The 22,824-nt window shown below is 62.5% G+C and overlaps 1 protein-coding gene across 1 annotated transcript; it reads left to right on the top strand.

Annotated features, from left to right (window-relative positions):
- Positions 1-8,934: 8,934 nt before the first annotated feature.
- CBLC (Cbl proto-oncogene C) lies at positions 8,935-21,418 on the top strand. Its single transcript, XM_070062127.2, has 12 exons — positions 8,935-9,326; positions 13,263-13,409; positions 13,503-13,659; positions 14,119-14,240; positions 14,939-15,076; positions 17,265-17,352; positions 17,804-17,935; positions 18,347-18,508; positions 19,123-19,203; positions 20,954-21,069; positions 21,159-21,235; positions 21,344-21,418. Exons 1-11 carry the CDS (start codon positions 8,980-8,982, stop codon positions 21,166-21,168), a joined length of 1,500 nt encoding a protein of 499 aa, XP_069918228.1. The 5' UTR covers positions 8,935-8,979; the 3' UTR covers positions 21,169-21,235; positions 21,344-21,418.
- The last annotated feature ends 1,406 nt before the right edge of the window (positions 21,419-22,824 follow it).

The following is a 22,824-nucleotide window of genomic DNA, read 5'->3' as shown; positions in this document are numbered from 1 at the left end:
TGCCTCCAGGGTGAGCTGTGTGTGAGTGTTGTCTGCAATGCTAGGTGTGTGTTCCATAGCTACGTTTGCAACATTATAGCATCCGGTATTGGAGCTCCAGGTCCAGTCCTGCTACTCTGTTTCCAATCCAGCTCCTTGCTAATGCACCTGGGAAGGCAGCAGAGGATGGCCCAAGTCCTCCCACCCCTGCAGCCACCTGGGAGACCCGAACCAGTGGATGGAAGCTCCCTCCAGGCACGTGCACACACACACACACCCTTTCGAATAAATACAAAGTTTAAAGTATGTGCATTAACGCTGGGCGTGTGCAGTGTGCCAGTAAGATGTAGGGGAACAGGTGTGTGTGTCCGGCCTGCGTCCTGCCCTGCCAGTTCCTGGACGGGGCCTTGTCAAGAAGCTTCAAGGTCCCGAACCTCAGGTTTCTCATCTGTGAAATGGGCGCTCCGTGGCAGTGCCGCCCGCCCAGGACTGCTCTCAGGGTTGAACCTGAAGGAGCTGTCCCTCCTCCCTCACGGCCACAGCGGCCCGCAGGAACCTGCTGCTGTGACCAGCTGCGAGCCCAGCCCCGATGAGCTCGAGGGAAGCCATTCTTTGTCCTGGTGGAAACCGGATGACGATGTCCCAGTCGAGATGTGTGGGTTAGCGAGGCGTTCCAAATCCCACCTTCGGTACAGAGACTAAAACATACAGTAGCCGGAAGAACACAGAAGTCTGTGGGGAGCAATCCGGACTAGACTAAGTTACTCGAATTAGGACTTATTCTATGCATCTGCTCTCCCACAATATGGCGCTGGGAGAGAAGTAAACAGCTTCCGCACAGCTGCCTCCAGTTCAACCAATTAACTGTAGGACTTGCTCCTGATTGGAGAGCAGCGTACTCAGTCGAGTTGGGATTGGCGGAGGAGGACTATAAAGGAGGAGAGAGACGGCATGCACCGGGAACATCTATGGGGAACATCTAAGGGAACCCGTGCAGCCCCCGAGAGAACCGGCCGGTGGTATGCCGCTCCCCTGCGGAAGTGGGGAATGCGGCCAGGGGGAACTGCCCTTCCACGGAGGTGGAAGGGATAGTAGCCAACCCGGGAAGAACCAGCAGCAAACCCGGGGAGGGCCGAGCAGACGAAAGAACAGCGCAGGGTCCTGTGTTGCTCCTCCACGAAGAGGGGGAGCGACAGAAGTCGGCCTCTCTCCCACGTGAAGGTCGGGCTGACACCCAGGGCTGGGACAGACAGGAGCTCCTTCTCCCCAGTTCCACTGCCCTCACCTCACAATTCCAACCAAAGGGCTGCTCCAGCTCCCGCCATCACAGCCACACTCCCACCACTGCGAAGAATTAAGAAAGGAGGAGCCGGCGCTGTGGGATAGCGGCGCCATGGGATAGCCTATAGTGCCGGCATCCCATATGGGCACCAGTTCGAGTCCCGGCTGCTCCTCTTCTGATCCAGCTCTCTGCTGTGGCCTGAGAAAGCAGTAGAAGATGGCCCAAGTCCTTGGGCTCCTGCATCTTACGGGTTTGAGTCCTGGCTTTGCTTCCCACGTGGGTGCAGGAGCCCAAGCACTTGGGCCATCTTCTACTGCTTTCCCAGGCCACAGCAGAGAGCTGGATCGGAAGTGGAGCAGCCGGGACTCGAACTGGCACCCATATGGGATGCCGGTGCTGGAGGTGGCAGCTTTACCCACTATGCCACGCGCTGGCCCCAGAGAATGGTTACTGAGGGACACGTGTAGCTGTCACACCAGAGCTGCGTGACCCCAGCGAAGCGGCCTCAGTTTCCCGTCTGTGAAGTGGAAACAGCACCCGCCATGCCAGGCTGCTGGGCTGAGGACTTGGGGGCACGGGGGGCAGGTGCCCAGCCCCGGAGCTGGCCACAGCCGGTCACAGCCTGTCCTGGGAGCCTGGCGCCCGCGGGTGCAGACGTGGCTGAAAACCCGTGCCTGGCTTCGAGAGCGGAGCCCAGCGCTGACCGTGGTGAGCTACTTCTCTAAAACAGACGGCCTGGCTTCTCCACACACGGAAATCCCCTCTCGGCCTCCCAGGCCCTGGGACCGGCCGGGGGCACGAACTCCCACCCCCCTTCCCCGGGGAGCGGCAGACGCCAGCGCCGGAGGAGGGGGCCCTGGCTGGGGGTCTCTGCCCGCCACCAAGCTGCGTGCTGGGGACAGAGCTGACATTCTGGGGTCAGCCCACTCTTGGGGGCCCCAGCTCCTGTGGCCACCCCACCGCTGTCCCGACCCTGTGTAAGCGCAGCCGCAGTTCCAGACGCACGCACGAAACCCACCAGGTCCTAAACGGTGGTGACTCCTGGCCAACGGCTCTCACGATGACTTGCTGGAGCGTTGGCAACCCTCCTGTGAGCTGAGGCCCCATGGACAGAAAGGGACACTGAGGCACAGACCAGCAAGCGGTTGGCCTTGCGAGCGCTGGGATTTCACGATTCGCCACAACCAGCGAATCTGTTCCACTGCCAGGAAGGAGCCGCCTCGCTTGCCTCCTGATGCCTGAGCCACAGCCTCACTTCTGTTCCCGGCACCTGAACCCAACCACAAGGAAACATCAGACAAACGGAGACATCTTGGGCCGGCGCCGTCATGTAGAGGGTAAAGCCTCCACCTGAGGCGCCAGCATCCCATATGGGCGCCAGTTCAAGTCCCGGCTGCTCCTCTTCCAATCCAGCTCTCTGCTATGGCCTGGGAAAGCAGTGGAGGATGGCCCAAGTCCTTGGTACCCTGCACCCGCATGGGAGACCCGGAAGAGACTCCGGCCATCGCAGCCATTTGGGGATGGAAGACCTTTCTCTCCCTCTCTCTGTAACTCTGCCTCTCAAATAAATAAATAAATATTTTAAAGGGGTGGGACATCCTTTAAACTGGCCTGTAGGGGCCTCATCACGGCAGGTGTGGGCCCGCTGGTTAAGCTGCTGGTTACCGCCCAGCCCAGGCTCCACGTCCCAGCTTCCCGCTAACACAGATCCCCACGGGCAGTGGGCGACGGCTCTGGGAACGAGGCCCGGCCGTCGTGCGGGAGATGGGGACAGTTCCTGGCTTCCGATTTCACCCTCCCGCCTGCCGTGGGCACCTGCGCTGTACGCCTTCAGGTGTGACCGCTCGCTCTTGCTCCCATTTCTGGCTGTCAGATTTCACGAACAAGGTCAATTTCACGGAAAGCCGAGACAGCCTGGGGAGAGGCACCGGACTGGAGAATTTGGCGCCAGCTGTGACGCCGGCTTGGCTCTCAGGCTGAACAACACGTTTGCCATAAAGCGCAGCTCGAACGTGGGCCGCCCCTGTAGACGCGAGCCCCGTGTGGCTGTCTAGCGCCACGGTCAGCTTGCACGGTGGCTGTGGGAGGATGTCGCCACCGCCGGGACCCGCCAGAGGCCCTCGAGGCAGACGGACAGAATGTCTGAAATTCACTCTCCAGTGGTTCACAGGGTAAAAAAGGAACTGAAGCCAGCGAGCACGGATGGTAATGCAATTTGGCAAACTGCTACCCACGGGTTAAACCCGGGCGAAGGGTACACAAGACGTATCCATCCTATTCTTGCCACTTCTTGTAAATGTAAAACATTCGAAAAAAGATTTCAAATTAAAAGTCGTGGTTTTAAGATCCTGTGTTTCTAAGGGTCTCTAAGTCTGTCCTCGCATCTGGAGTCCCAGGCTGAGACTTGGGAGGGAGGGGGATACGCTGCTTCAGACACCGCCTTGGGGGTGTGGCCAGGCCGGGGGTGTGGTTAAGGTCTAGGGGTGGGGCCAAGGCTTTAGGGGTGTGGCCAGAGTTCCCGAGGTGTGGCCAAGGGTGGAGGTAAGCCTGTGCTTAGCGCGCCCTCTTGCGGCTACACAAGGTCCGGCCACCACTTTTTTTTTTTTTTTTTTTTTAAGATGATCCCAGGCCAGGGTTTTATCCAAGCCTGGAGGTGGTGGTTAATCGGTTTTTTTTTTTTTTAAAGATTTATTTATTTATTTAAAAGGCTGAGTTACAGAGAGGCAGAGGCAGAGAGAGAGAGAGGTCTTCCATCCTCTGGTTCACTCCCCAGATGGCCACAACAGCCAGTGTTATGCAAATCTAAAGCCAGGTGCCAGGAGCTTCCTCCAGGTCTCCCACGTGGGTGCAGAGGCCCATGCACCTGAGCCATCTTCCCCTGCTTTCTCAGAGGCCATAGCAGAGAGCGGGGTCGGAAGTGGAGCAGCCAGGACTCGAACTGGCACCCACATGGGATGCCAGTGCCCATATGCAGGCAGAGGTTTTACCTGCTGTGCCACAGCACCAGCCCCTTTATTGAAGTTATTCCCTAGAGTCTCTAGGTGGATGTATGTTTTCAATTTTCTGGTAGATGTATATTCAGAGGTGTGCTTTTTTAAAATGTTGCTTTCATTTTTCTTTGAAAGGCAGAGAGAGAAAGACAAAGAAAGGTCTCCCATCTGCTGGGTCACTCCCCAAGTGCCTGCAGGGACCCAAGTACTTGAGCCACAGCGTGCACACAGCGTGGAGCTGGGCGCGCTAGCGCTCTGAGGAGCTGCCGGGCTGTTCCCCCAAGCTCCCATCTCCCCGCGCCCTGGCGCCACCTGGCGCTGCCTCCTTCCACGGCGGCCGTCTCGGAGGGCGTGAGCTATCTCACCGTGGCGTGGGATCCGCTGCCTTAACCGGCAGTGATGTGGTCTTCTCACCTCACCCACTCCTCGCGTGTCCCCTGCGCAGCTCTGCTTTGCCATAGTGGCCCCGCCGCAGTCCCTGTGTCGCTCTCAGCCCCTCCCCTTCTCTTCCCTGCATCCCTGTCTGACGTCTGGGTTCCGCTGCTACTGCACTTGCTTTGGTTGCGCAGCCTCATACACAGGCCCTCCCAGATGGTACAGGGCTTGGTTTTGCAGCTTTGCTTTTTTTTTTTTTTAAGATTTATTTATTTATTAGAAAGGTAGAGTTAGAGAGAGAGAGAGAGAGAGAGAGAGAGAGAGGTCTTCCATCTGCCGGTTCACTCCCCAGATGGCTGCAATGGCTGGAGCTGTGCAGATCCGAAGCCAGGAGCCAGGAGCTTCTTCCGGGTCTTCCACACGGGTGCAGGGACCCCAGGACCTGGCCCATCTTCCACTGCTTTCCCAGGCCACAGCAGAGAGCTGGATGGGAAGTGGAGCAGCTGGGACTTGAACTGGCACCCATATGAGATGCTGGCACTGCAGGCAGCAGCTTTACCTGCTACACCACAGCGCCGCATCCCCCCCCCCCCCGGCCCCCAGGAACTTTGGAAGCTGCCTTGTGGTTCCCAGGCTGAGAGGAGGAGGTGGCCTGTGAGCACGTTCTTTGCAAAGTTCCTGGAAACTGCATATTGCAAAATAACCTCTCTGGATTCCAAGATTGGTTTTGGCTCTGAAATGAAGCTTCAGGAACTTTTTTTTTTTTTTTAAGATTTATTTGTTTGAGAGTCAGAGTTACACGAAAAGAAAGAGAGGCAGAGAGAGAGAGAGAGGGAGAGAGAGAGAGAGGGAGGGAGGTCTTCCATCCGCTGGCTCACTCTGCAAATGGCCACAACAGCCAGAGCTGTGCCGATCCGAAGCCAGGAGCCAGGAGCTTCTTCCAGGTCTCCCACACAGACTCGAACCGGCATCCATATGGGATGCTGGTACTGCAGGCAGCAGCTTAACCCGCTATGCCACAGTGTCAGCCCCCCCACCCTTTTAAAGAAGAGTGACATAGAGAGAGGGAGAGACAGAGACAGAGAGGTCTTCCATCCGCTGGTTCACTCCCCAAATGGCCGCAATGGCCAGGGCTGGGCCCAAGCACTTGGGCATCTTCCACTGCTTTCCCAGGCGCATTAGCAGGGAGCTGGACCAGAAGTGGAGCAGCCGGGACTTGAACCAGCGCTGTGATACGTGATGCCGGCGTCACCGTGGCCACTTAGCCCGCTGCAGCCTAGCAGCAGCCCTTCTGCCGGTTTTCAGAGTCAGCAGCCGGCGTCCTCACTCTCACTTCCCGCTTGAAGAACTCCAGGATTTGTTACTTGTCTGAGAGGCCAGGGACGAGGGGAAAGACAGAGAGCGTTTCCATCCGCCGGCGCTCCCCAGGTCCCCACAACAGCTCAAGGGCTCAGGCTGGGAGCCAGGACTCCATCCAGCCTCGCACGTGGGTGGCAGGCACCCCACAGGAGCCATCAGGGTGCGCGTCAGCAAGAAACCCAGAGACAGGACGTCCTACGCACTCGGCCAGAGGCCAGCCCCTGCGCTTTCATTTTATTGACTGTACGAGGCTGTGTCAAGGAGCCCGTGGGAAGGAGTTGAACTGTGAGTTCATTTGGGCTTAGGGGAGTAGACTTGGGATGCCCGCGTCTCCTCTGGGAATGCCTGGTTCAGGTCCTGGTTCCTCCACGAGTCTGATCCGGCTCCTGCCCCTGTGCCTGGGAGGCAGCAGGGCGTGGTTCAAGCACTTGGGGCCCCGCCCCCCCATATGGGAGAGAGGGGTGCAGTTCTAGGCTCCTGCTTGTGGCCTGGCCCAACCCCAGCCTGCCTGTGTGGGCATCTGCGGAGTGAACCAGAGATGGAGGATCTCTCTCTCACTTGCTCACTCTCCCTCTCTGTCCATCACTCTGCCTTTCAAATTTGTACCTACATTTAAAAAATAATAAGTTTGTTTTGGTGCAAAATGTTGTCAAACCCTCGCATCATGTTTTCAAAACACTTTCTCCAAGAACTTGTGGATGGTCCCTTGCGTTGGTCTTCCAGGGGCAACTTGTAGACAGTCCCTCCCGTGGGCACCAGCCACCACCGTCCTGGGGGCTTCACACAGGGCAGTCTGTTCCCTCCTGGGTCCAGACACCAGAAGTTGAGGTGTCAGAAGCGCCAGCCCTCTCGGAGGCTCCGAGGACCCGGGCACCAGCGCTCATCGCAGCCCTCGGCTTTCCAAGGCACCACTCCACCCCACCTTCGCACAGCGCCCTCCGTGTGCACCTGTAACCGCCTCTACTTTCCTACACTGAAGCCGTGTGGCAGGAGGGTTAAGCCAGCTGCTCTGCTTCCAATCCAGCTCCCTGCTAATGCACCTGGGAAAACACAGCAGGGTGGCCCAAGTGCTTGGGGCCCTGCACCCATGTGGGAGACCCAGAAGAAGCTCCTGGCTTCGGCCTGGAGCAGCCCCGGCTGTTGTAGCCATTTGAAGAGTGAACCAGCAGATACAAGATCTCTGTCTCTCTCCCTTTCAAATAAATAACCTTTTTTTTTTTTTAAAGGACACCAAATGAACTCCATCTTTTTTTTTTTAACATGCTGTTTCCTCTTCTTTTTTTTTTTAAAGATTTGTTTTATTTATTTGAAAGACAGAGTTACAGAGAGAAGGAGAGGCAGAGAGAGAGAATCTTCCATCTGCTGGTTCACTCCCCAGATGGCTGCATGGCTGGAGCTGCATTGATCCAAAGCCAGGAGCCAGGAGCTTCTTCCAGGTCTCCCACATGGGTGCAGGGGCCCAAGGACCTGGTCCATCTTCCACTGCCTTCCCAGACCATAGCAGGGAGCTGGATCGGAAGTGGAGCAGCCGGGACTTGAACCAGGGCTCACATGGGATGCTGGCACTGCAGGCCAGGGCGTTAACCCAGTGTGCCACAGCGCCAGCCCCTGAACTCCATCCTAATCCAGTATGGTCTCATCTTAACCTGAAAACATCTGCAGAGAGCCTATTTCTTTCCCTTTTTAAGATCTGTTTATTCAAAAGGCAGCATTGCAGAGAGTGGGAGAGAGAGAGATCATCTTCCATCCGCTGGTTCACTCCCCAGTGGCCACAACAGCCAGGGCTGGGCCAGGCTGAAGTCAGGGGCCAGGACCTTCGTCCGGGTCTTCCACGTAGATGGCAGGGGCCCAAGCACCTGGGGCATCTCCCACTGCTTTCCCAGGCCCGTTGGCAGGGATCTGGGTGGGAAGTGGAACAGTCGGGACTCGAACCAGCGCCCATATGGGATGCCACGCTCGCCCCCAAGGCTGCAGGCCCCACCCCTGCACGCCGCTCCTGGAATTTCTCCAGCAGCGTCTTCCAAACCGGTGAGCACAAGCATTAGCGCGCTGTGAGATCAGCGAACGCGATTCCTGCTTTAGTGGAGTGAAATGGAAGCCGTTAGAAGGCGCGCAGGCAGCAGGAGAGGGCGAGGCCGGCCCACACCTGTCTCCCCGGGAGCCGCGGGAGCCTCAGCCACAGCTCCTGCCCGTCCACTCCGGCCAGGTCGGGGGCGCTGCCCCCTGACCCCTGAGCCCAGGGAGGGCAGGAGGCCGAGGAGCCGGCGAGCAGACCCCAGCACCCTCCCGGCAAGACTCTGGCACCTGCCGGATCCAGGCTTCCAGGGGAGGAATCCGGAGCCGGGAGCAGGAGGACCGCCGCCGGGGCCTTCGGCTCTGCCCCCAAGCCCCCTCCTCTCCCAGGCCAGATGGTTCAAGTCTGACTCACTGGGCGAGGGTTCCAGAGGCCACCTCGCTAGCTTCCGCCCATTCGAAATTCGCCGGTTGCCTGCGCACGAGGATTTACGATCAGGCCGGGGGCGGGGCCGGGGCGGGGCCCACGTCAGGGGCGGGGCCGGAGCGCCCCCACAGCGCCCCCGCGTGGCTGCCCAGTGCGCGGCCCCGACGGCGCCGAAGCCACAGTTCTACAGATCGGGGGTCGGGGTAACCAGCGCCAGCGGCCGAGCCCCAGCCCTTGCCGGCCGCTGGTAAAGTTCAGCTCTCTGGCCTTTCAGCCCAGACCGCGACCTCGACCAAGGAGCGCGGCGTCCCAGTCCCCCTCGCTGCTCCCACCTGCCAGCCCCGGCCATCCAGGAGTCCCCCCCACCGCCCCTCCTGCTGCTCTCTTCGGGGCGCCAGACTTCCAAGTCGCTCCTGTAGGGCACCCGGCACCCAGATCCCCCCGCCCCGCCCCTGGCGGAGCCTCAGGTGCCCGCAGTTCCCTCCCCGGCCTTCCGGGGCCCGCCCCCACCTGCGCCCAGCCGCACCCATCCGTCCCGGCGCTCCCGAGGGACCATGGCAGCGGCGGCGGCGGCGGCGGCCCCGCGCAGCGGGCAGTCGGGGGAGCCGCGCGCGCTCGGCCGGGCGGTGAGGCTGCTGCAGCGCCTGGGAGAGCAATGCGAGGACCCCCGGCTGACCCTGAGCCCGCCCTCGCTGCGGGACCTGCTGCCCCGCACGGCGCAGTTACTTCGAGAGGTGGCCAAAGCCCGGCGGGCAGCCGGCGGAGGCGGCCCCGCCGGGGACTTCCTTGTCGTCTACCTGGCCAACCTGGAGGCCAAGGGCAGGCAGGTGGCGGCCCTGCTGCCGCCCCGGGGTCGGAAGGCAGCCAACGACGAGCTCTTCCGGGAGGGTTCCAGACTCAGGTGAGCAGGTGCCCGTGCGCCAGAGGGCCGGGGGCGTGCCCTCCTCCCTCAGACCCGGGGGTCCAGGCCCAGCCCTCCTCCCTCAGACCTGGGGGTCCAGGCCCAGCCCTCCTCCCTCAGACCCAGGATCCAAGCCCAGCCCCTCCTCCCTCAGACCAGGGATCCAAGTCCCAGCCCCGCCTCCGTAAGACCCAGAAGTGCAGGCCCAGCCCCTCCTCCCTCAGACCCAGGAGTCCAGGCCCCCAGCCCCTCCTCCCTCAGACCCAGGGTCCAGGCCCCCAGCCCCTCCTCCCTCAGACCCAGGGTCCAGGCCCAGCCCCTCCTCCCTCAGACCCAGGAGTCCAGGCCCCCAGCCCCTCCTCCCTCAGACCCAGGGTCCAGGCCCCCAGCCCCTCCTCCCTCAGACCCAGGGTCCAGGCCTCCAGCCCCTCCTCCCTCAGACCCAGGGTCCAGGCCCCCAGCCCCTCCTCCCTCAGACCCAGGGTCCAGGCCCCCAGCCCCTCCTCCCTCAGACCCAGGGTCCAGGCCCAGCCCCTCCTCCCTCAGACCCAGGGTCCAGGCCTCCAGCCCCTCCTCCCTCAGACCCAGGAGCCTATCTCCCAGCCCCTCCTCGCTCAGGGAACCTGATAACTGGACCACACAGTTTTTCCTCCTTGGGCCACTGATGCCCTCAGCCGCCACCACGCCGTCTCCCTTTTCTGGGTCACGCCGCAGCGGGGCTGCCAGCACCCGGTCTCCCCGGAGCTTCCCGCCGCGGAGGGCCGTGTGGACTCTGTGGACAGGTGCAGGCAGGGTGCAGCCGGGAGCCCGGGTGAGCGCTCAGCCTGTGCGGCCCAAGCCCCTGCTTTGTGGTGAGCGTGTTCAGGGGCTCCCTTTTGCAAAAACAGATTGATATTTTTAAAGGTTTATTTATTTGAGAAGCAGAGTTACAGAGAACACAGGGGCAGGCAGAGAGAGAGAGAGAGAAGTCTTCCATCCGCTGGTTCACTCCCCAGATGGCCACAATGGCTGGACCTGTGCCGATCCGAAGCCAGGAGCCAGGAGCTTGCTCCGAGTCTCCCACATGGGTGCAGGGGCCCGAGCACTTGGGCCATCTTCTACTGCTTTCCCAGGCCACAGCAGAGAGCTGGATCGGAAGTGGAGCAGCCGGGACTCGAACCAGCGCCCATATGGGATGCTGGCACCGCAGGCGGCAGCTTCACCCACTACGCCACAGCCACAGCCCTGCCCCATGGGGGTCCCCTGGTTTCACCCTGAACTGAATGCATGGGCTTCCCAATCTGCCTGCCGATGGCTTTTCCTGCCATCGTGAGGCTCAGACTGTGTGGCACTCCGAAACGGCCATGAAAACGGGGAATTAATAGAGAAGCTTCTTTTGGTGTAAAAAAGGGGGGGGTGGCGCTGTGGCTCGCTAGGCTAATCCTCCGCCTGCGGTGCCGGCATCCCACATTGGCGCCGGGTTCTCGTCCCGGTTGCCCCTCTTCCAGGCCAGCCCTCTGCTGTGGCCCGGGAGTGCAGTGGAGGATGGCCCAAGTGCTTGGGCCCTGCACCTGCATGGGAGACCAGAAGAAGCACCTGGCTCCTGGCTTCGCATCGGCGTAGTTCTGGCCGTAGCGGCCATTTGGGGGTGAACCAACAGAAGTAAGACCTTTCTCTCTGTCTCTCTCTCACTGTCTAACTCTGCCCGTCAAATATCTGCCCGGTTGGGTTCGAGGGTCAGACACCTGGAGGCGGACTCTCGCCTGCACGGCGCCTGGTGACTGAACAGTCACACGCCGGGCGGGGTGAGAGCAGAGCTCCCGCAGGGCTTGTCCCCCACAGCCCAGCGCCCGGCCCTGCTCACTGGGGCAGGCAAGCTTCCCGAAGTTTCCCGGGAGGGGGCATCACTGCACCAGCTGCGGAAGCTTCTAGATGCTTAGGGGCTCAGGGCGTGGTAGAGGGCTGAGCCTCGCGGGGCTCTGGAAGCTGCTTGGAGATTCCAGATCATCACACCCCCTTGAAATCTGGCGCAAGTCGCCTACCTCGCATTTAATTCTCTAGTTAGAGTTCAAAAAACTTAGTAATTGAGTTGAGCTGTAATAACTTTTTTAAAGATTTCTTTGAAAGGCAGAGTAAGAGAGAGAGATTTTTCACCCACTGGTTCACTTCCCAAATGGCCACAACAGCCAGGGCTGGGCCAGGCTGAAGCCAGGAGCCAGGAGCTTCCTCCGAGTCTCCCATGTGGGTGCAGGGGCCCAAGCACTTGGGCCATCTCCCGCTGCTTTCCCAGGTGCATTAGCAGGGAGCTGGACCAGAAGTGGAGCAACCGGGACTCGAACTGGCGCCCCTATGGGATGCCGGTGTCGAAGGTGGCGGCTTAACCCGGGCACCACGAATGCCGCAGCTGACATCTTTAGCTCACTGTATCCGAAATACTAGCCCGGCTTGTGATCAGCATAAACAATGATAAATGAGACAGCTCATGTTTCTTAAAAAATTTCTTTTTGCTAAGTTTGGAATCCGCTGTGTATTTCCCGTCTGAAGTGCATCTGTGCTGGGCCGAGCGGCAGCCGTCAAATCAGAGAGCACAGCACTGAAGGCTGGGACTCGGGTGCTCAGCTTCTTCTGGGGACCCCACAGCCCCGGCCAAGGGGCCACTCGGAGGAGATGAGAATGGCAGGAGAGTGCGCACGCGCAGTGCCCGCTCCACGCCCTCTGTGCTCATGGGCCACCATTTCTCAGCCTGCGTGCGAGCCACAAGGCAGCTCAGCGGGTAAAGCTGCTGCCTGCAGTGCCGGCATCCCATATGGGTGCCAGTTCGAGTCCCGGCTGCTCCACTCCACAGCTCTCTGCTGTGGCCTGGGAAAGCAGTAGAAGATGGCCCAAGTCCTTGGGCCCCTGCACCCATGTGGGAGACCCGGATGGCTTTGGATCAGCTCAGCTCCGGCCGTTACAGCCATCTGAGGAGTGACCAGTGGATGGAAGACCTCTCTCTCTCTTCCTCTCCGTCTCTCTGTGCAATTCTGACTTTCAAATAAATAAATCTTTTTTAAAAAAGCTCCTGAAGCTTCATTTCAGAGCCAAAACCAATCTTGGAATCCAGAGAGGCATATTTTAGAATATGCAATTTCCAGGAACTATTGCAAAGAATAGGCATAGATTTCAAAATTGTCTTCCCCCAAAACAAACTCACACTTCAAAAATGTTTACTTATTCATCTGAAGGGCAGAGAGAGGGAGAGAGGGAGAGAGGGAGGGAGAGAGAGAGAGAGAGAGAGAGAGAGAGAGAGAGAGATCGACCACCCACTGGTTCATTCCCCAGAAGCCCTCAACAGCCAGGAGCCAGGCCAAGGCCAAGAGCCAGGAGCTCCAGCTGGTGTCCCATGTGGACCCAACGACCCAAGCCATCACCTGCCGCCTCCCAGGTGCTTCAGCCGGGAGCCGGACCGGAAGCTGGCACTCCCACGTGGGACGTGGCTGCCCCAAGCAGCGGTCCAACACCTGTGTCACCATGCCCACCTCCAAGTCACCTTTTCAAAAAACATGTTTATTTGAGAGCCCGAGGGTTCCCATCTGCTACTTCACTCCCCGAATGCCCACAGCGGCCAGAGCTGGGCCACAGCCAAGCCAGAGGCCGGGCACTCCATCCGGGTCGCCCACGCTGAGCGGCAGGAACCCAGTTCCCTGAGCCGTCACCAATGCCTCCAGGTCCGCAGTGGCAGCGAACTGGAGCCGGGAATCCAAGCCGTGCCCCTTCCCAGAGTCCCTCATGTGAACCCCATTTCCCAGATGAGCAAGCCGAGGCTCAGAGGGAGACAAACAGGAACCCGGCCAGAGCCACCGCGCTAAGCGCCGGAACGACCCCTCACTGCCCCCTGCAGGAGAGGAGGCAGGGGTCCCACCGCTCCCCCAGCCCCTGGCGGCTGGAGCTGCGGCCAGCCCGGTCCTCCACCCGCAGGCGGCAGCTGGCCAAGCTGGCCCTCATCTTCAGCCACATGCACGCCGAGCTGCACGCGCTCTTCCCGGGGGGCAAGTACCGCGGCCACGAGTACCAGCTCACCAAGGCCCCGGCCCAGGCCCTGTGGAGGGCGCACTGCGGAGCCCGGTGAGCACGCGCCCGGGGACGGCCCCTCCCCTGGACCCCACCCACGCCGGGCTCCCAGGGGCTCAGCCTGTCTCCCCCGCCCCCGCCCCGCAGGTGCGTGCTGCCCTGGGCAGAGTTCGAGTCGCTGCTGGGCACCTGCCACCCCGTGGAACCCGGCCCCACCGCGCTGGCCCTGCGCTCCACCGTCGACCTCACCTGCAGCGGCCACGTGTCCATCTTCGAGTTTGACATCTTCACCAGGCTCTTCCAGGTCGGGAGAGAGGCGGAGGGTGGGGGCGGGCTCCCAGGTCTGAGGGGGTGGGGCTGGGGCGGGGCTCCCGGTCTGAGAGGGTGGGGCTGGGGCGGGGCTCCCGGGTCTGAGAGGGGAGAGGTTGGGGCGGGGTCCCGGTCTGAGGGGGTGGGGCTGGGGCGGGTCCCGGGTTTGAGGGGGTGGGGCTGGGGCTGGGGCGGGGCTCCCGGGTCTGAGGGGGGAGGGGCCGGGGCGAGGTCCTGGTCTGAGGGGGGAGGGGCTGGGGCGGGGTCCTGGTCTGAGGGGGGAGGGGCTGGGGTGGGGTCCTGGTCTGAGGGGGAGGGGCTGGGGCGGGGTCCTGGTCTGAGAGGGGAGGGGCTGGGGGCCTGGATCCTGGCTCCTGGTCTGAGGGGGGAAGGCCTGGGGGCTGCTCTCCGTCCCTGCCTGACCCCCGCCCCGCCCCGCCCCGCCCCGCCCCAGCCATGGCCGACCTTGCTCAAGAACTGGCAGCTGCTAGCCGTCAACCACCCGGGCTACATGGCCTTCCTCACGTATGACGAGGTGCAGACGCGCCTGCAAGCCTGCAGGGACAAGCCGGGCAGGTAAAGCTCCCGGCCCTGGCCCTGGGGCTGCTGCAATCCAGGTTGCCATCAGAGAGTAAGAACTGGACTCCGGCCTCTGCCTCCCGGGCAGCAGCTAAGCGGATGACGCCTGGTCTGGTGGGGTGGGATGAAGAGCAGAGCCCAGGCTGCACCCCTTGTGAAATAATTTGATGACCCCCCCACCCCCGCCTCTGGGGTAGGAGACAGGGACCCCGAGCACTGAGCCCTTGAATTATTTCAAGCCAGGAGTTCCGAGCTGGAACCCCTCCCCCCAACCACCAAGCGCTAAGCACTGAGGCGCTGAGCCGCCTGGAACAGCAAGGGGTTACGGGGAACAGCAGGACAGGGTCCTGAGTCTGCGTGGCCAAGGTGCGGGAGCCGCCCTCTCCCAGTTCCTCCAGCCGTGCGCACCCCGCAGCCTTAGCAGCCTCTGTGGGAGTGGGGAACCTCACGCTGGCATTCCCAGAAGTCCTGGGGCCCGCTGCCCTCGCCCTGCCCAGCCGGCTTGCAAGGCCCTAGAGTCAGCCCTGTGTGTCCAACCTCCAGCACAGGAGAGCTGCTCTCCCAGTGAAAACGGGGGTGGTAGTGTCGCGAGTGACCCGGGGAGAAATGGCAGGTGCTTCCCAGAGTGGCAGGCGGGGACCCCGCACCGGCGGGGGGCCGTGCCCTCACCACGCCCCTCCCGCGGCTCCCCGCAGCTACATCTTCCGGCCGAGCTGCACGCGCCTGGGGCAGTGGGCCATCGGCTACGTGAGCTCCGACGGCAGCGTCGTGCAGACCATCCCCCCCAACAAGCCGCTGTTCCAGGTGCTGCTCAAGGGACAGAAGGAAGGCATGTGAGTCCGCCGGAGCCGCGCCAGGCGCAAACCCACGGGGCGCTGGACACCGCCAAGCTGCAACGCCGCGGCCTTCCAGCAGGGGGCAGGCGAGGGTCTTGAAGAACGGGTGCCCCCAGTTCCCACAAAGTCGGGGGAGCTGGTGGTGCCACGCCCCCTCCCAGCCCCCTGGACTTCAATCCCTGGAATTAGGCTCCAAAGCTTTTGCCTCTACGTATCATATCCTGTTCTAGAACCTACTGTAGGGCAGAAGGATAAGAGGGGAGCCAGCCGGGGCTTTTCGACCTGCAACCCGGCTGCCTGGGGCCCCTCGCTCAGAAGCTGCCTTGGGTGGTTGGGGGCTGCAGCAGGTCAGCTTCCAGAGTCTCACTTTTTAAGAAAAAAAATGTGTTTATTTGAAAGGCAAAGTTGTAGGAAAAGGCACTGTAGCATAGCGGGTAAAACCTCCATCCAGGATGCCAGCATCCCACATGGGCACCGGTTCGAGTCCCGGCTGCTCCACTTCCCATCCAGCTCTCTGCTATGGCCTGGGAAAGCAGTAGAAGATGGCCCAAGTCCTTGGGCCCCTGCACCTGCATGGGAGACCTGGAAGAAGCTCCTGTCTCCTGGCTTCAGGTCAGCTCAGTTCCAGCTGTTGTGGCCATCTGGGGAGTGAACCAGCAGATGGAAGACCTCTCTCTCTGTCTCTCTCTCTCTCTCTCTCTTTCTCTCTGTAACTCTCACTTTCAAATACATAAACAAATCTTTAGAAAAAGAAAGAAAAGCAAGGCGACATTACAGAGAGAAGGAGAGACAGAAAGAGATCTTCCATCCGCTGGTTCCCTCCCCCAAATGGCCACAATAGCCAGGGGCAGGGGCAGGGGCAGGGCCAGGCCAGAGCCAGGGGCCTGGAACTCAGTCCGGGTCTCCCATGTGGGTGGCAGGGGGCCAAGCTCTTGGACCATCTTGCACTGCTCTCCCAAGTCACATTAGCAGGGAGCGGGATAGGAAGTGGAGCACCCAGGACTCGAACCCTTGGCTGTTTGGGATGCCGGTGTCACAAGCGAGGACCTCACCCTCTGTGCCACCGTGCCAGACTCATGTGTGGCTCCTTTGAAGTTCGCAGCCGGTCGCTGCGCAATCACTTTACGTCCGCTTTTGTGTAAGGACGCGGTAGCACGTGTGCAGGCTCGGCCACGCTGCCCTCCGGTCAGCAGCCAGCAGCCAGCGGCATTGCTCACGGGCCTCATGCGACGCATGCACGTGTCTCCGGAGCCCTGCGCACGCACACTCAGGAACGGCGTCAGCACCACAGCAGAGGGCTCTTCTCCCCCACCCCCGACTTAATTTATTGGAGAGGCAGAGAGAGGTGGGGGGAGGGGAGGCAGAGGACGATCTGCCGTCCACTGCGTCACAGTGGGGGCTGGACCAGTGGGGGCTCCCGGCAGAGGGCGAGCGTGAGTGACCACGGCCGGTTCCCCACTGCGGGGGCAAAGACGGGGTCAGGGAGGAGGCGGGACCACAAACATGCGGCCGCGAGGGCTGTTTGGCTGCACACTCAGCCCCACGCGCCCACAAGCTGGCGGGAGTTCCGGGCCAGGCAGGCTTGCCCACAGGAGTTCCAGGTCGGACTTGGGTACAGAGAAGTCTCCAGAGTTAATTGTTTAAAAGATTTATTCATTTATTTGAAAGGCAGAGAGAGAGAGAAAGAGAGAGAGAGAGGTCTTCCATCCGCTGGTTCACTCCCCAGGTGGCCGCAATGGCCAGAGCTGTGCCGATCCGAAGCCAGGAGCCAGGAGCTTCCTCCCGGTCTCCCATGCGGGTGCAGGGGCCCAAGGACTTGGGCCATCCTCCACTGCCCTCCCGGGCCACAGCAGAGAGCTGGATGGGAAGTGGAGCAGCGGGGACTCGAACCAGTGCCCATATGGGATGTTGGCACTGCAGGCGATGGCTTACCCGCTATGCCACAGAGCTGGCCCCCACTCTTTTAAGTAAAATAAAATAAATACTTTTGAAAGGAGACAGAAAGATAAGAAAAGTGCAATTCTCAGAGGGCTCAGCCTGAGACTTTGGCCCATTTCCTGGTTCTCAGCCACTCTGACCCTCACCTCGGGAGCCCGAGTCGCCAAGTTCATTTTGCCCATCTTGGCGGGAGAGGACAAATCCCCCCAGGCCAGCCACAGGCACAGTGATCTCTTCCCTCCCCCAGCTACCTCTACCCAGACGGGAGAAACCACAACCCTGACCTGAGCGAGCTGTGCCAGTCGGAGCCCCACCAGCGCATCCACGTGTCCCAGGTGAGACCCCGCCCCCTGCAGGTTGCCCTGGCTGCTGTGTGACCCTGGGTAAATTACTTGGACTCTCTGAGCCCCCATTCACCCACAGCTCTTCTCCTGCCTCCTGCCAGCCGTGTGGGGATTAAAGCGGGAAACGCGGCTGATGCACTTGGGCGTGGCCAGTGCTGGCTTTCGGTCTCCCCATGCGGGAGAGAGAAGCAGCAAACAATGTCTGTAGTGGAAGTCTACCCTGCGCACTGTTTAGGATATCCTTACACTTTCTCATTTCGAATCTGGAATCCAGTCGTTGCTTGCTGAATCTGGCCATGCTGAGCGTAGACAACCCAGACAGCGAGTCTCCCAGAACAGGATCGGAGGCGGGCGGGCATGCCGGCCTGGACTGTGGGAGAGGGCTCGGGGCTGGGACTCACTTCCGGGGAGCTGATGCCCCCTGCCCCCCCCCCCCCCGCAGGAGCAGCTGCAGCTGTACTGGGCCATGGACTCCACCTTCGAGCTCTGCAAGATCTGTGCGGAGAGGAACAAGGACGTGCGGATCGAGCCATGTGGGCACCTGCTCTGTAGCCACTGCCTGGGCGCCTGGCAGGTGCCCGGCCCCGCCCCCCTGCCCCAGCTCCCCCCTCCGCCTTCGAGCCCTGGTAGGGTCTCCCATTGATCAGAGGGGACGACTGAGGCCCAGAGACGGAGGAGGAGGAGCCTGGCTGCATCCCTGCCACTCCCCTTCCCGTCCTTGCTGAGTGACGGGAGCCAGGGCCACGCCCCTCTGAGCCAGGGCCACGCCCCTCTGGGCCTTCGAAGCCCCCCCAGGGCTGTGTCTGGGTCCTCCCGGGAGCTGCCGCCCTGCCCCCTTCCCACCAGCATTTCTCACCATCTTGCTGTCGCCATGACGCCCCCTCCCTCCCTGTGTCCCCCTACCCCCCCCCACCGCCGTCACTCTGGGGCCCAAGGGCCACGGGATCCCCAGGCATATGTGGGACTCTCCCTGGTGCCCACACAGCACTCGGACAGCCGCACCTGCCCCTTCTGCCGCTGTGAGATCCAGGGCCGGGAGGCCATCAGCATCTACCAGCCCCTGGGGGAGCCGGCCGCCCAGGGGGCCCAGGGGGACAGCAGCAGCCCGGAAGACAGCGAGCCGGAGCCGGAGCTGGAGCCGGAGCCAGTGAGCAGGGCCAGCCCGAGCTGGGTCTGAGGGAGGAGGGGTGGGGCCTGGGCCCCAGGTCTGAGGGAAGAGGGGCTGGGGCCTGGACCCCGGGTCTGAGGGAGGAGGGGCTGGGGCCTGGACCCTGGGTCTGAGGGAGGAGGGGCTGGGGCCTGGACCCTGGGTCTGAGGGAAGAGGGGCTAAGCCTGGACCCTGGGTCTGAGGGAGGAGGGGCTGGGGGCCTGGACCCTGGGTCTGAGGGAGGAGGGCTGGGCCTGGACCCTGGGTCTGAGGGAGGAGGGGCTGGGGGCCTGGACTCCCGGGTCTGAGGGAGGAGGGGCTGGGGGCCTGGACCCTGGGTCTGAGGGAGGAGGGGTGGGGCCTGGACCCTGGGTCTGAGGGAGGAGGGCTGGGCCTGGGCCCCGGGTCTGAGGGAGGAGGGGCTGAGCAGGATTCTGGGGTCCGTGGGCCTGGACATTTGCTTCCAGGAGGGCAGGGGTGTCAGTCTCCATCTCGGCCTCACCCTCTGAGGCATCTGGAGCCCAGAGCGGTGCCCGCAGCTGGGACCCCAGCAGATGCACCTGCAGCGAGACGAGGGGGCAGCTCACACCCCCCCCCGTCCTGTCTCCTGCAGGCGGCCCCCTCCGCCCCGCCACTGCCTCCTCGGCTGGGCCCATCCCCCAGGAGACCCACAAGTGAAGGCGGGCTGACCGTGGTGAGTCGGACGCCGGTCTGAGGCGGGCAGCTCGGGTGTCACTCAGCTGCAGGTCCCCGGCCTGGCTGGGCGCTCAGGGGTGCAGGGCCGGGCACGGTACACTCTGCCACCCGCCAGCGCCTGCATCCCGGGCACACCAGCCCCAGGGCCTTTGCACCAGCTCCTCCTGTGCCTGGGTCTCATTTCTCCAGCCTCGCTTTCCCGTCCCTCCTTGGGGGAGGCCTTCCCTGACCACCCCGGCCCCCCAGCCTCTCTGCCCTCACGTTTTCCTCGTCCGTGTCACCACTGGCCGAGTTGCTTTGTCACCATCCCCAAGGCGAGCCCCTCCGTGGCTTGAGCCGTGGTCTCCCTTCAGAGGCCGGAACGGGCCCTGATACGTGCACGCGACAGCCACTCAGTCATCCGGTGTGGGATGGGCACGCTGGGCATGTCTTCCGCCAGCCCTGTTCCAGAGAGGTGGCCGCACCTGCCCAAAGCCACACAGCCTGGAATAGAAGCAGCCGGCGTGGGGGTCTTCCGGGCCCCCAACCCTGTGCTCTTTTCCTAAGACCTGGCTTTCTGCACCTCCCCCCGCCCCCGCGGCTGTGCCCCAGAGTCCCCGGCCCTGGCCAGTGGCTCTCAAGCTGAGTGCCCGGCGGCCTCGATCGATACTGGGCCTCCCAGGCAGCTCAGGAAGTCCGGGAACATTATCCAAGCGCAAGCAAGCCAGGGGCTGGCAGGAAGGGGGTGGGGCGGGGAGACCGGCTCGGGAAGCTAAAAACAGATCCGGCCCAGGGAGCCAAAAGCAAATGGAAACATTAGGAGGCACTCAGCGGGCTCCCTGGGGACCGGAGGGCACAGCAGCACGCAGGCTGGCGACCGCACCTGGGCTCGGGCTGTGCCCCGCGCCAGGCCGCCCGGCTCAGAGGCTGGCCACCTCCGCCTGATTCTTCACCATATGCCAGGGAAGAGACAGCCCCGGGCAGGGGGAGAACAGCTACCGTGCGTGTGTGTGTGTGTGTGTGTGTGCACGTGTGTGTGCCCGCCTCCCGCGGTGGGCTGGGACCGGGCACGCCCAGTTAGTTGTCCTACCAGCCTGCTGGGATCCCATTACACAGAGGGGGATGGAGTCAGGACTGGAACTCAGGGCCCACTGGCCACACCCTCTGTGGGCCTCGACTTCCCGCCCCTGCCCCAGGGGCCTGGCTGAGGGCTCCAGGTCTCTAGCCATCCCGGTCTGGGCTCCTCCACCTGGGCACTGCTGATCCTCCCCACTCCCCGACCTCCTGCACCGCCCCCAGCTCCTGTCCAGCCTGCCCACCACCCAGTGTGGACTTCCCTCCAGCTGTTACTTAGGCCTCCCCAGCCACCCCCTAAGGCACCCTCCATAGCCTCTACAGTCGCCCCCCAGTCTCCCCATGGTCACGGAAGGAGGTGGAACACTCCAGAATGTTCTGGAATATTCCCTGGCTCAGCAGGCCCCTCAGCTCCACACACAGCCATGGAGATTATTTTCTGTCCTGTCCTCAGCACCTAGGACTGTGCCTGGCACCCAGATTCTCAGAAAATGTCTGTGGGATGGACGGATGGACAGACGGATGGATGGATGGTCGGACAGACAAAACCTCTTCCTACTCACTGCCGAGATGTGTGAGGGAAAGAGTAGGGTGGCCTGGGGTATGGGCCCCGCCACCTCTGCACCTGCCAGGTGGCGCCCCGGGTGTGCGGGGGTGCCGCTCACCTGAGACACCGCTCAATGCCCTCTCCTCAGGCACCCCCGGCCCTCCCCAGACTGCGGCACCCCCTCCCCTTGCCGAGGATGACGACTTTGGCCTCAGCCCCGTGGGAAGTCCCCGCCTGCCCCCAGGCCGGGGAAGGGGCCACAGGGTGAGTGGAGAGGCCTTTGGGTGGCCTGGGGTCCTGGGTCTAAGGGGCAGAGACCTGGGAAGTCACAGCCCCCCATCTGTCCACTGCAGAAGCTGTTAATGGCGAGGGGAGTTCAGCCTGCAGCTGCCCCGTGGGGCCCGGGATCACTGCCCCGCCTGGAGGCCAGGTAAGGCCACTGCCCGTGTCCCCTGCTTCCCGCCCGGGGCCTGGCTCCACCCTGCTCAACCCCGAGGGGATGCCACCTAACCCACCTACCTCTCTCTCCTCACCACAGGGCACCCCGCGTGTTCAGCAGGGAATCCCAGGGATGGGTTTGCAAAGCGGAAATAAACCGCCCAGGCTGGCCGGAGACCCTGTGTGCAGGGAGAGGGCAGCGGCCACCAGGGGGCAGCTTAGCTCTGGGAAAAGGCAGCCTGGGGACCCCATCCCCACCCGATAGACCTCATGGGTCCCAGCCCCTCTACCCTCACACCTGTCCATGGAATGTGGAGGCCTCTGGCCTCCACCCTTGGACCTTCACATGCAGTCCGGACCCCCCAGCCTCCTCCCACAGCCCCAAGAATTTTGGGGTCCAGAATCCCAAGCTCTCAGAGAATCAGGCACCTTGCCCCCCACCCACCCACCACCACCACGGCCCAGTCCCAGGTCCACAGCCAGAAAGACACCAGGTTTTCGTGGGAGGGGCCTAGGACCCGCCCTCCTCCCTCCTCCCTCCTCCCTCCTGGCTCTCTCTGTGGGCCTCCCAGAGCAGGCTGCCCTCAGCCCAAATCCAGCTGAGGACATCGCCCCGCCCTCATCATCCAACCTGGGGGGGTCCCTCCCCCCCAGCCTCCCCTCCCCAGGCCCTAGGCTGAGCGATGCTGGGTTGACCTCGGCCTGGAGGAGGCTCCTGATCCGGCCGGGGGAGGTCAGGGAGGACTTCCAGGAGGAGGGGGTGGTTGAGCTGAGATGCAAGAGATGCAGGACAAAGTGTCCACTGGACAGAGCCTGAAAGCCCCTGGCTCCCAGAAGCCGCCTGCTGGGCAGAGAGGTTGTTTGCTGAGAGGGTTTCGGGTCACGCCAGAGAGTCCCAGGAGCGATCGGGAGAACAAGGACTGCCGAGCGGCTCTGGCCCAGCACGGCGCGGCCACAGAACCGGTCTGATGAGGTCACGCCGGGGGCCCCGGTGACCAGTGATCTGGCTGCCCCAGAAGCACCCCGAGCCGCTCTGCTCCCAGCTCGCCACAGCCCTCCCTGCACGCTGCAGGGAGCAGGGGCTCTGCGGGGCGGTTCTGGCTCAGAATGCAATCCCCTGGCAGCTGGGGACCCACAGGCCTCCCCGCGGGGTCTCCACGCCCTGGCCAGCTCGGGCTTCCCCACGGCATGACCGCCTGAAGGTGGTCAGACAGCAGACGATGTGCAGGGGCGGCTGCGGGCTTGGTGGTGAGAACAGCCGGTCCCTCGCACCGGCAGGCACCGTGCCCGTGGCCAGGTTCAGCCAACCTGAGACCTAGAAAGAAAGAGAGTGCTTCACTGGGCCGGCGCCGCAGCTCACCTGGCTAATCCTCCACCTGTGGCACCGGCACACCGGGTTCTAGTCCCGGTCAGGGCGCCGGACTCTGTCCCGGTTGCCCCTCTTCCAGGCCAGCTCTCTGCTGTGGCCAGGGAGTGCAGTGGAGGATGGCCCAGGTGCTTGGGCCCTGCACCCCATGGGAGACCAGGAGAAGCACCTGGCTCCTGCCTTTGGATCGGCGCGGTGCGCCGGCCGCAGCCATT

This window comes from Oryctolagus cuniculus, chromosome 18, assembly GCF_051225735.1.
Source record: "Oryctolagus cuniculus isolate XC-2025 breed Fujian yellow rabbit chromosome 18, ASM5122573v1, whole genome shotgun sequence".
Taxonomy (NCBI): domain Eukaryota; kingdom Metazoa; phylum Chordata; class Mammalia; order Lagomorpha; family Leporidae; genus Oryctolagus; species Oryctolagus cuniculus.
The sequence above is the reverse complement of the archived record's forward strand: the minus strand, read 5'-3'. Positions and strand labels throughout refer to the sequence as shown.